At 40.9% G+C, this 13,495-nt stretch overlaps 2 protein-coding genes across 5 annotated transcripts in view; one reads left to right on the top strand and one right to left on the bottom strand.

Annotated features, from left to right (window-relative positions):
- CD34 (CD34 molecule) overlaps window positions 1-13,495 on the bottom strand; it is a 138,974-nt gene that overhangs the window by 5,408 nt on the left and 120,071 nt on the right. For both annotated transcript variants that reach the window (XM_081009108.1, XM_081009107.1), the window contains 3 exons: window positions 13,333-13,413; window positions 3,164-3,299; window positions 682-734 (listed from right to left, as the gene is read on the bottom strand). In XM_081009108.1, coding sequence (XP_080865234.1) covers window positions 682-734; window positions 3,164-3,299; window positions 13,333-13,413 — 270 coding nt within the window. The remainder of the gene's footprint in view (window positions 1-681; window positions 735-3,163; window positions 3,300-13,332; window positions 13,414-13,495) is intronic.
- LOC308478926 (uncharacterized protein) overlaps window positions 1-13,495 on the top strand; it is a gene marked incomplete at its 5' end in the record, with an annotated part of 131,148 nt that overhangs the window by 60,068 nt on the left and 57,585 nt on the right. The gene's annotated exons all lie outside the window — the stretch shown is intronic.

The raw sequence follows: 13,495 nt of genomic DNA, 5'->3' as shown, positions 1-13,495 counted from the left end.
TTGCGAGTTCTTGCGAGTTTGTTTCCTTTTTCTTAAAGCCGCTAAGCCGTTAATAGCCGCTAAGCCGTTAATAGCCGCTAAGCCACTAATAGCCGCTAAGCCGCTAATAGCCGTGCTTCGCAAGACGAAAAAACCGCAAGACGAAGAGACTCGCGGAACGGATTAATTTCGTCTTGCGAGGCACCACTGTATATGCTTTGTTTAGACAGAACAATGTTACTCTTCTTCTTTCGCGATCACTCGTAGCCGAGTAAGATTGTCTTCTATAAACACGGTTTTAAAAGTGAGTCCATAACTGACTGTGGAGGCCAATTCTGGATCCACACGTCCTTCCACAGAATTGCTTCCCTCCAAGAATCCTGGGAACTGTAGTTTGTTAAGCATGTTGAAAGTGGCTCGGAGACCCCTATTCCCCTCACTGAGCCACAAGTTACCAGAGTGGTTTAACAGTCAATCCATCTTTCCATGGAAGTCTGGAAATTGTAGCTCTGTGGAGGGAAAGGGGCTCTCCTAACATCTTAATGAGACAGTTGGACATTCATATGATTTCTACGACAGAGAGTTACTAGTTACTATTTTGTCCAGATTTTAACATATTTTAGATGTTGCGGTTTCTTATTGTACCTAACTCAGCTCCCCCCCCCCCCATTCTTAATTTATTACCTACCCCTCATTTATTACCTGTTCCAAAAATGCTGCCTTCTGGTGAAGAACCGTTTCTAATGCACTTGGACCTGTTGATTTCAAAACAAACAAAAGTTAGATCAATCACACAATAAAATCTGTGTCCATCTGTTACCTTTCTTTGGTATTCATTGTTGTAAAACTGGAAGAGACTATAAGGACAACAAGCATTTTTGCACACATGCTTATATCACCAAAACATCGCTTGTGCTTTTTATAAGAGCACCTGATTGCTCCTGCCGAGGAAACGTGTTTGTATTGTGGATGAGCATTCTGGGCAACACTAAATATTTTATATTATAAAATATATTATAAAAACAGGGTCTGGTCCATAGGCTGAACCTCCAGCCTTATCTGCCTGGCTCTCAGGACTTCCCCCAGGCCACACCCCTCATTGGCTTTGCATTGTCCACGTATGCCTTTGCCTGGCCACAATATATCCTTGAACTGTGCTAATGTCTTTTGTTTATCTGGGTGAAGATTGGAGAGAGAGGTGTGTTTGTATAGAATCCTCTGGCTTTTGCATGGCTGGTACAACCGGCCCTGCCTTGGGGCAGAGGGACATAGCCGCCTCAGGTGGAAGACACTAACAGGTATGGAGCAGCTACAGGTAGGTAGCCGTGTTGGTCTGCCGTAGTTGAAACAAAATAAAGAAATTTTAAAAATTCCTTCCAGTAACACCTTTGGAAAGCTCTGGGTTACGGATCAAGGAGAACAAACCACTTTACTGCAATGCCACAAATGCAGCCAGGAAAGTGATAGGTCACACTCAAAGGCTGAACGCAAGCAGGGGAAAACATTGTTTTTCTTCTTCTTGGTGTTATTAGTTGGCTTACATTTTGAAGGTTATGAATTGGTTATCATCTAGCAATGAAGTTGGGGGTAACTAGAAACAAGAAACAAAACACTGAATCTGCCAGAGAAAACTTTACTATAGTTGGACAGTCTGGAATCAGAGGCACGGGAGCAGTGCAATAGCTGGGAAAGCCTATTCTCCCTCACCTGAAGAAAGCAGCAAGAGGAGAGGCTTGTATGGCTTCGGGAAGAAGGCATGAGGGCTCTGCCAGGGTCCAAGAGTCCACCCACCTTCTTGCCAAAGTCTAGTAAGTGCTAAGTAGACTTTGGGAAGGAGCCCTCATGCTTCCTTCCCAATGCTGCAGTCGCCCCAGGAGGTGCTTCTGCGGCCCCTGTCCAGTGGCTGGGGGAACTTGGGGTGCCCCAGGATCAAGTCAGAAGCTGTGATGGCTTTAGGAATTCTGGGCTCATCCCAGAAAAATCAAGACACTTGGAGGGTATGTATCCTGTTGCCAGTTTTGAAGTAAATTTCAACTGCCACTATGGTTGGCTTTTGTACCTCCATCTTGTCATTTGCCTCAGACAGCAAAATGTCTTGGGCCATACCTTGTGAGTGGAATGTACCCTACAGTATAGTCTACAGCTCTGCCCTCTTTTGGCTCTGGCCTCACCCACCACTGTCATGTGCTCCCTTCAAGGTTGCCCATGATGAAATGTGGCCCTCGGGCTGAAAAAGGTTCCCCATTCCTGTATTATAGCAACTACAGCAAGAACTGCTTTAAATCTCAGGAGTAAAAATGCCCACCATCTTTTTGGGCATGGGTACAATTCATAACAAACTTTCAATAAATAACAACTGGAAGGGAAGAAACAAAGGCTTTCCAAAGGTGTTACTGGAAGGAATTTTTAAAATTTCTTTATTTTGTTTCAACTACGGCAGACCAACACGGCTACCTCCACCTCCATCGTTCTACCCGGACACTGAGGTCCAGCACTGAGGGCCTTCTGGCGGTTCCCTCACTGCGAGAAGCCAAGTTACAGGGAACCAGGCAGAGGGCCTTCTCGGTAGTGGCGCCCTCCCTGTGGAACGCCCTCCCACCAGATGTCAAAGAGAACAACAACTACCAGACTTTTAGAAGACATCTGAAGGCAGCCCTGTTTAGGGAAGCTTTTAATGTTTGATGTATCATAGTATTTTAATATTCTTTTGGAAGCCGCCCAGAGTGGCTGGGGAAACCCAGCCAGATGGGCGGGGTATAAATAATAAATTATTATTATTATTATTATTATTATAACATAAAATTCACAGCCAGATGCCCATCACACACAGCTGTAGATTGGGACTATAGTGTTTGTTTTATGTTTTTCAAGCATGAGATATGGGATATGGGATATTCTTGTGACTGTGGAATTCCGTACCTTGATTTGGAGGATCTTACGTTTTAAGGAACAGATGATGCATTGAGAATGAACAGTGATTACTGGTGAAAGCTGAGATACAATTTTACTTTCCGTACCCCACCACCCGCCCAAGTGTGAAGTAATGAAAACAGACAAAAGAACTCATTGAAACATAAATTATCTAACTACAACAAACCACTCACTCCCTGAACATATATACACAATCTCGGTAAAACCATATCTTGCTCTGTACATAAGTTTTACACCAATTTACTCAACTGACCTTTATTTGCTGCCTCAACCAGCAATATGCAGTTGCGCTTCACTTCTGATTCTGACAGTTTGATATCGCATTGAGATGGGTTTTCTTCACAAACCACATTTGTTAGGTCCATTCCTTTTTGTTTTTTGAACTGGTGCTGCAAAAAGCCAGAAAAGAAAAGTCAAACAAACAGATGTTAAACAAATGTTCTCTTCAGCATTAGTTTATACTATACCAATATCAATTAGCCAAGTAGGCTGCCACTGGCTTCTGTAGAACTCAAAAGCTTTCCAAAGAAACAGAATACAATGTCAGTGGCAGTTGCTTGTGGATTCATGAGCAAAGGACTCCATGGGGTGGGTGGACCAGTCCCACAAAGGTCAAGTTCCTTGCTATAGCCCACATAGATACAGATTCCCTCTTCTAGTTAATTGGCACAATTTGCCCAAAGTGGCCATTGGAATGTTATATGATGGTGCATTGGTACTGGAGTGCGTATGTTTCATCATGGCATTATTAATGGCAAGTGAGAACAGAGCTACAGGGCTTAGGAAAACTAAGGTCTGGACTAAGCTATGCTTTAGCTGTGCCAATGAAAGTCGTACTTTGCCCTGTGATAGCTACACTGGATGAACAGAATCAGGAGCACAGTTGTTAAACAATAAAAGATAAACTAACAAAAAGAGGGAACATGAACCAAAATATTTGTCAACAATTTCACATCTGTACGCATTGATGGCAAATAAATAATAATAATTTTCCATAAAAGCAATTTTAAAGTTGATGACTTTTATAATCAATATATGCCATTATAATCAAAAACATTTTTGACCAAGTGGATCCTACTTAGGATTATTTTCTGTAAGGATTTAAAGGGAAAGAAGCCAAGGCAGCTCTTATTGTTTTGAAATCATAAGCACTACCTCCTTTTTCATTGTCACCAGGCAGGAGAAGAGGGAAATAACAAAGAAACACTTGGCCTTCCTGTTTTGGAAATGCCGTATTTCAGATGGCTCTTTCACTGCGGGTTTCACAATGGATAAAATCTTCCCACACAGAGATTGAAATAAGGTGATCCTTCTTCCAAACAATTGTGGCGCTTGAGAGGGAGGAGACTGAGGAGAAATTTAGGGTCTTGCAGCTTTTTCCTCCTTTTGGTCAATCTGTGCGTCAAACAGGATGGAGCTTCTGGAATTCAGTATATACATGTCTTGTGAGTCAGGCTCAGGGCCAGACTCTGGTGAAACAGAGCTAAAAATAAATATTCTGAAGTCACACGAAGTTCTAGAATAGGCAGGTTTGGTGGATCAGAAACCTGAGAGTGAGAGTTACGGTAAGTATTTCAGTCAAGTGTTATGTTTTCTATGTTTTATGTAAATTCAGCCAAGGTAAGCAGCAACAAGCCATCAGTGGTCAGAAATCTAGGGTCCCAACCATGGATCCATTTATGAAATTCTGCAATTCTCAGATGATAGCTCCATGTGTAGGCAGAAAGTTAGAGTCAGTAAATGTTCCACCAGAAGCTTTTAATTTATATATGGCTAGAGTACATTACAATGGTGCAAAATATGGTGTATATATATATATTATGGTATACAGGCAGCAACCATTTTGTGTGTGTGTGGGGGGGTCACTTTTCTGACCCTCATGAGCATTGGCGGAGTGCGCATAAGCATGCCCCATTCCGCCCTGTTTTCAAGCCACTTTGGGTTGGCAGAGACGAGCATGTGCGTGATTACTTGTCAATCAGATGCACATAAAATAGTCACTGCCTGTAATATGTTTGTGTTTCTATAACTGCTGTAAGTCACTTGAAGACAAGTCATTTGGTACCAAGCAGCTAACAAGTCTAACAAATAACAGTAGTAATAATAATGAGAGAATGTTGAATGTTATCACTTAGATAACATACGCAAAGATGTTATCTAATTGATCTTTATGGTTGTATCAAATGGTAGTCCTATTCAGAGCAGACTTATTCATATTGTTACAAAGGTTATGCACCACCCTCAATCTTTGTTGAGAGGTACAGTGGTACCTCAGGTTACAAACGCTTTGGGTTACAGACTCTGCTAACCTGGAAGTAGTACCTAGGGTTAAGAACTTTACTTCAGGATGAGAACATAAATCGCGCAGCGGCGCAGCGGCGACGCGGTGGTAGCAGGAGGCCCCATTAGCTAAAGTGGTGCTTCAGGTTAAGAACAGTTTCAGGTTAAGAACGGACCTCCAGAACGAATTAAGTTCTTAACCAGAGGTACCACTGTAGTAAGATTCCAGGGACTCCAGGGTTGTGTTTCCACTAGGAATTAAGATGTGGATGAGACTGTCGGGTCTTTAAGAAATATGGTTTATTAACACATAATCACAACTTGTGCAGAGAGTGCAGAGTTTACAGCATTCACATCTCAGGAGTGGCTGGTCTTTCACAGGAGCTCAGCATTGCATTCAGAGGCTTTCTGAGTGTCACACCTCAGCCTCCCACATGGAGTTCTCACCACTTCCTGCTTCTCCTTCCCAGAAATCCCATGCCAAGTAACTCCTCCCCTTCTCTCTGCTTGCCCCCCCTTCTCTCCGCTATTCCAAGCCTTTGAAGGGTCACAATTTTCCTTCAACTGATGTCATTGCTCAGTGTAAACTTGGCAACCTCCAATGGCAGAGACCCAAGGATTTCTCTATGATGGGCCATCAACACCTTTTGCCATCTATCCCAGGTGATGTCTTGGCATGGAAATGTAGTTTCGCCTGTTATTTTTTCACTGGATTGGCATCTTCCCTTCAATACAGTGGAATCTTGGGTTGTGGAAGTAATCAGTGACAGAGGCATGTCCGCAACCCGCAGCGTTCACATCCTGAAGTGCTGTGTCTGCGCAGGCGCCAGCGCGATTCGGCACTTCTGCACATGTGCGAAGGCGAAACCCAGAAGTAACCCGTTCCAGTACTTCCGGGTTTCCCGCGGTCCACAACCTGAAAACATGTACGTAACCTGAAGCGGCCGTAACATGAGGTATGACTGTACTCAAAAAATCAGTTAAATCCTACCCCTTTATTACTTTCTAACATTCACAAACTCTAGCAGTTATGGGTGCCCTTGCACCCTCAAACTCTGTAGCCCCAGATCTGTAACAATTTTAATGAGCATTGCTAGCTTAGGTTGATTAATTTCAATAGGTCTACTCCGAGTAAGACTTGGTTGGATACAACCCTTTGTTGTTGTTACGCCCATATTGCAGGTGGGGAGCTGAAGTTGGGTAAGATTGGCTTGCTGGAGGCCACTGAATGAACTAGTGATAGAGGCAAAATTTTAATTCAAGACTTCCTGCCTCAGCTGGCTCAGTCTTTTACCCATTATGATATAATAGCCTTTGTGGTTTTCATTATTCTCCTGTCATTTTTTATATATGTAACTTTATTCCCATCATGTCTTCACAGCATGGTTTGGGGCAAATGATTCCTAAGAGAACAACAAACTTAATGCTCCCAAGTGTACATCAGGGAAAACATCTGTTTTTGAAGGGATTATGTCATCTGGCAAATGCTCTTTGCCCATTTTTCCAGTTATATTCAAGATCCAGATTTCAATCTCCAACCAAAACATGAGATTGTTAAAATTTGCCCATTATAGAGAGAACTGGAATCCACAACAAAAGATTACGGCATTTTCTTGAGATAAGGTTGGATTCATGGGAAACTTTTATTAGAACTTGGCCTATCAAATTAACTCGAGTTGCACACCCTTGCCACTGGCAGTTTTATTCTGTTCTATCAATGGTTTACACTGAGCGGAATAGAATTGGTAGCAGCTGCAATCACAATGCCTTGTGGTATTTTCTGCTGATGCATGGTTCAAACACTATCACTCACATGAATAATATTGCTTTGTTTGCACAAGTAATGTAGTTTTTTTGTGTCAGGACCATCTGACTTGGAGTAATCTGTATCACACAAACTTTACCCAAGAGAACCTCGGCACATTCCCAACTGGCAGCCAGACAGTCAACTAATTCCTCCCTCAAACAAGAGAAATGATACAGCTGAAAAAAACAACCTCCCTGGCCTGATAAATAACACTTGATCAGGCTGTGATCATTACAAATTTGATCTTGAATTTTCCACTCCTATGAAGGTTTAAAGTGCCTGGTCCTCTATAGGACGTCATAATCCCCAGGGGCTCGGTATGCTGTGGATTAGGCTTTCCATCTCACAAGAGATCACACATTGTTTTGTATGATTTGTTTCTTATGCATATTTATGCAAATTTGTATTCTCTTTTGCAGGTGAGGGTGGCAGGTCCTCCAAATAAATTGGAGGCCGCATACAAGTAATAAGATATCTGACCAACTGATCCAATCTGATTGACATATAAAATCTTTTCCACAACTGTATCTCCATTTTAGAATCTAAGCTTAGCTTGTTGAATGTCTGCCTGCAAATCCACTTGTTGCTGTTATAGCCCCCCACCCTCAACTGCATTTCCCTTTAGAAGGGGGAAGACAGGATGGGGGGGGGGGAACTTCACTTCTTGAGTCCAAGTCCTTGCTTGGGACTTTCTTTGATAGGGCTTGTTAGGTGAATCCTGCCCCCTCCCCCCCTCAGGGTAGCAATCACTCCTCTACCAGGGAATATGAACAGCAGCTTCAAAATGAACCAGAAAGCTCCTTCAGAATGACCCAGGCAGCCATTCTTCTATATGAATTTCAAGAAAAACTAGAGTCACGCACACACCCACCTCAAGGAAGAACTCAAAATGACTTCAAAATGAACTAGGAAGTTCCTTCTCCATTGTCTGGAGAAGATGTTTCCTGATTCATTCCATCTGCCCTGAGGCACTCAGCTCTGAATTGTTCTATAGCATGTGCCAATCAATCATAGCTATGGCTTAACTCATCGGCTAAAAAAAATCCTCCAAACTGGGAGCAGGCTTGTTTCTCAGAAAGCAGTTGGAGAGAATGGTATGTTTGGCTTTGTAACTGTCATTCTACAAGACTATAGACCAGGCACCCCCAAACTCGGCCCTCCAGATGTTTTGGGACTACAACTCCCACCATCCCTAGCTGACAGGACCAGTGGTCAGGGATGATAGGAATTGTAGTCCCAAAACATCTGGAGGGCGAGTTTGGGGATGCCTGCTATAGACTTTGCTTAAAATTGAAAGGTCAAAGTCTAGCTTGGGCATGGGCCCAGTACAGCAAAATTACCCCCCCCCCCACAACATGGTGGTCCTGATCTTTCTCTAGAATCAGACTCCTGCTGATATTCATTTATAGGACTAGAACTCAGGGTCACTCCAATGGTGCTGACTGGAAAAGGTTCACCCAACATATAATTTAGTAGTCATCACCCACATTTAACCCCAACCTACAACTTGAGACCCATTTTTTTTCCCTCTCTCTCTTCACTACATATCTCCATCTTCCCTCTCCACCATGATCTCTCTTCATGCCTCCAGCTTTCTGCTTTACACACATTTTCCAACTTCTCCTTAAAATGTAGTTGTGACAAGAGCAAGAGGAGTAAAAATACAAATTATTAGAATAATCGCTTCCACTGTCGTTTTTAACTTGATTTTTATTTTTTTTTGTATTTGCAAATCTCATTAAAGAAAACAAATGTAGTTGTGACCTACCTAAATTTTGGTGAAACTGCAAATTATGTAATTAAGTTGTGCAACTCAATATCACAAGGCATAGCAATGGCCACTAGTTCAAGCCTGGTCTATATGCAGCTGAATTAAGTAACAGAGTAGCATTTTTCTACTTTAAGTTACAGGGGATTGGTGTATGTGTGTGTCATTTTTTAATGCTTCCCCATGTTGCAAGGGAACAAAACAGCAAACAAACAAGCAAACAAACAAACAAACATCTTCTTTAAACAAACACTCCAGCACATCAGGAAGAAAGACTCTAGCCCAGCTGTCTCCCACTTGCTAGATTTCTAATTGAAAGGATCTTTTTAGATAGGCAGGTTCCAAGCCCAAGTATCAGACCAGTTAAAATATATATGCAGCAAACTTCACTATCACTACAAATGGCTTTTTTTGGGGGGGGGGGGGCATTATTTGTCACAGAATACTTTATGCCTGGGAAAATGGAAGTTAAAATAAAACCTAGTCAAACTGTTCCCATAAACATTAGTTTGATAGGTTTGAGGAAAAACACTCCTCCGTAGTGTTTTTCCTTTGCTGTGGAAAGAACTCTTGAAAGAATGTCAGAGTTTCCTCTGTACAGAACAGAGATATAAAGCAGTTTACTGGGAAAGGGCAACAGGAAAGCAGAGAAGTACCTCAGTCTATTCTATCTACGCACAACTCAGATGCAGTTATCAGTTTTCTCAGAAATAGCAGCTCAGACTAGCAATGGGCAAATCTGTCACTTTTGGTTTATCTGAGTTCCCATTTTTCCATACTTAAGTTTAGTTCTCCACATTACAACATCAGTTTGTGAAAAATATTTTTAGAAGTCCTCATGAATCCGTTAGCATTTTAGGACAATTTCCCCCCAACATACACATTTTTGTATGCAGCTTTGCCTAATATGCACAGTTTTGTGAAACAGTTTCCCATAATATAATGTATTTGCTTATGCTATTTCTAGTAATGCATGCATTTTACCCTAGTACTGTAAATGCATTTTTGCACACATAACTTGGTTGGAAATTTTCATTACAAAATTCAGAAAAGTGTGAATTTCAAAGGATGGCTGAGGGCAATGTCAATTTTTATGAATACATTAAATCTGGAACTTTTCCTAATGACATTGATTCTGCATAATATTTATTGTTATTGATTAAAATCATTGTTATGCCACAATAACCAGAGATGGCAAGAGCCTGTACTGACTATCGGTGATAACCTAGGGATGTGGAGGTATGTTTCCAGTTGCTGACAAAAGCAACTAGCAGTTGGTGCCTGCCTAATCTCAGGTGCCACCACAGTGAAAGTCCTTCTATGCACCACTCTGAAGTGGACATCTGCAGGCCATAGTATAGTTAACAGGGCCTACTCCACTCTTCACAGTAGCTTCAGAAGTTTGTATTCATGTTTGTGTTGAGTACTTGTTAGGAGCACCCCTAACAGGGCATCCCTCAGGCCAGAGAGCTGTTGCTGTTGCATGAATGTTATAGTTTCATATGCCTGTCTCTGACTTTTGAATACAAAGTTTACTCTTAAACTTTTCCATTTCCAGCTGGATAATCCAATAAATTTAGGTGGATGTTAATGTTAAAATTACAAGAAAGGAAATTCCAACTAAACATCAGGAAGAACTTTCTGGCAGTAAGAGCTGTTTGACAGTGGAACAGACTCCCCCAAGAGATAGTGTATTCTCCCTCCTTGGAGGTTTTTTAAACAAAGGTTCTATGGCCATTTGTTAGATTCCTGCATTGCAGGGGGTTGGACTAGATGACCCTTGGGATTCATTCCAACTCGACAATTCTATGATTTGTTGATTCCCATCTGCACCTTGTTAATTGTGCAAATTATAAAGCTCCTCGTTGACATGTATTTCATTATTAATTATCAATTAACATTCAATTGGACCATTATATGAACTCTGTGTTCTGAAACATTAGCCTGAGCACATTCAGACCTATTAATTATGTTATTAAAAGCACTTAGAAGCCATAACCGGCATCTGTATCACTAGTGATTTAAAGGTTAAGGGAATGTGCACAACCAAATAAAAAGATGAGATAAATCATTTGGGACAGAATTGGAATCTTTACTCAAAGTGCAACTTCAATACAAAGAATCAAAGCTTAGCAGCCAGATCTAATGGCAGTGCCATTAATTTCAATATATAAATTATGGCAGTATTACAGGGCTGCAATGCTGCCTGACTGGCTAAAAAGGTAACACAGATATTTAGGATAAAGTTTTACATGATGATAATCAGCCCTAAAAGTTTACACACCAATGAACACCAAAGCGGTACAGCAAACAGATAAATAGAATTAGGGTACAGCTAGCCTGAATTTTGTGATCATGAAACAAAATGTGCTGTATTACATCTACACATATGCACACTATTCATTTTCCTGCTGATATTTCATCCACTAGGTGGCTCCAGTACTAAACTGTAAAGTCCCTGAGGAGTTTGTTTCAACAGATGTTCAGCATAGTTCTCCTTGATATGCTTCCAGTATATGTAAACAGGCATAAATTCAAGCTTGTGTGTGTGTGTGCTTTACAGGACAGAAGCCAATAACACAGTAAGATTAAGAATCCCATCCCAATGCCACTTTCCATTGCTACGGAGCAGCAGGAGTTTATTCCACAGCAGCTGGTTCCTCTAAAGAAGGGTGGATAAGCTGTGGCCCTACAGATGTTGTTAAACTCCAAAGCAATTATTTTACTTTGGCAGCAACACCAAACTCTAGTTTTGAGGGCCCTGGGATAAGGTGCCCTCACTGATCCACCCTCTTTGAGGACACCCACTTTGTCCTATCCAGTCACTCCTCATTTTCTTGCCCTTTTATTCTGGATCCATTCAGCATAACTATGCAGAGAAGGACTACGAGTGATCGCCAAAGAAGAAGAAGAGAAAGCAGCAGCAGAGAAGGACTGAAAGGCAAGGGGAGGGTGCTGTTCCCTCTCTTCATTCATTACTGCAAGCACACTCAGAGAGCGAAAGTGGTGTCAGGCTTCAAGTGGACACAGAGGAACGTCTGCATTAGCTCTGTCTTTCTTGATCTTAGAGGCCATCTGAGCCTCCTTGTCCACTAAAATATGCTGGGAAGCCCTTGCTTAGATTTCCCTTAATCTTGAAGGGTCAGAATGCTTGGGAATATAGCAGACCCCTTTTTGTTGTGTTCACCATACTCTGGGATAATTTATCTAGTAAGACTCACCAGCACCTTAACAAATATAAATGAAATTGTTCCTTTTAAGACTCGATTAAGGCTGCATTCCTAACACACTGCTTTGGAATGGGGAATAAATCCCACTTAACTCAGTGGAATTTAGTTCTGAATACACATGGATAAGAATTAGATGTAGGGCTATTTATTTCAGAAGAAGATGTTCAGATTATTATTATTATTATTATTATTATTATTATTATTATTTAAATGACCCCCCAATTTATTATTTGTTAGCTCACTTGAGTATAGAATGTGGGGTATAAATTTTACGTAATTAAGAATAACGTTCACCTGTCTGTTTTTCTGCAATTGCTTTTCTGCACTCCTTAATCCTTCTCCAAAACATTCTTTGATTTATTTCTCCTTCTCTGGACATGTGAATGAAACTTCCATCCTAAGCAGGCTTAGTTGGAGGACATCTCATTTAACATGGTGGTACTTAGTACTGAGTAAATATGCATAGGATTTCACAAGACTGCAATTCTTTGCATTCTTTGCATAGTGGCACGTATTTCAAAGTAAACATGTATAGGATTATGCTGTAAACCAGCCCCTTCTCTGCACATCCCAGCCTCCACCTTGCACCATACAGCAGTCCCAACTGAGATATATTTTTTTTTTGCAGAAAGTATCCTCTGTCTGACCAAAAGAAAACACTGGCAACAACTTCTAGTTTAATTATATTTTTATATGTGTTGGAAGCCACCCAGAGTATATAAAAATAATAAAATATAAATATAATAAAAATAAAATTATTATTATTATTATTATTATTATTATTATTATTATTATTGCTAAGTAACAGGGGGACACATTTCTCCCACTGTCAAACCCTCATGTTTAAGAGCAGCACCAACGGTAAAGTAAAATTTAATAAGAAGTAAGTCCTTAAAAAAAGAGAGGCTAAATACAGTGGCCTGGGAGATAGAAGATGGATTAAGCCAGGTGAATTAAAGGCAAGAAGATGACATTGGATTGTCTTAAAACACACACAAAAAAACCCCCTTTAACTGGATTTTATCTGTTTATATTGCATCCTGTTAAGTCACAGTTAAGTCGTTTATATTGTATTCTGTTAAGTCACAGATGTAAAGTTAAGTTGCTTTTTCATAAAGTGACTAACAAATAATAAGAATGGTGGTAGTAGTAGTGATGGTAAGAGAAGGAACTCAGATCACCCATGAAAAACTAAACTGCACAAATATTCATTCAAAACATAAAACAATGGAGGATGGGCACCACTTTTTCCTTTTTCCAAGTTGGAACAGGCATCAGGCTCTTCCCAAAAGCCTTTTTCCACCCTGCCAATTCTTTATGGTCTGGTTGTTACTTACACAAGAGTATTCCTCATTGATTTCCAAGCATATCACTTCAGTGGTCTTAACGTTCTTGATATTGAGGCAAGTGATGTTAACCTGACAAAAAGAAAGAGAAGAAGCACTGTCATTGTGGCAGGAGGAGTGGGTACATAATCATGCTCAGCGCAGGGGTAGAGAA

This window comes from Podarcis pityusensis (assembly GCF_964106645.2).
Source record: "Podarcis pityusensis genome assembly, chromosome: 6".
NCBI classification, from domain to species: Eukaryota; Metazoa; Chordata; class Lepidosauria; order Squamata; family Lacertidae; genus Podarcis; species Podarcis pityusensis.
This window is presented reverse-complemented; position numbering and strand designations above follow the sequence as displayed.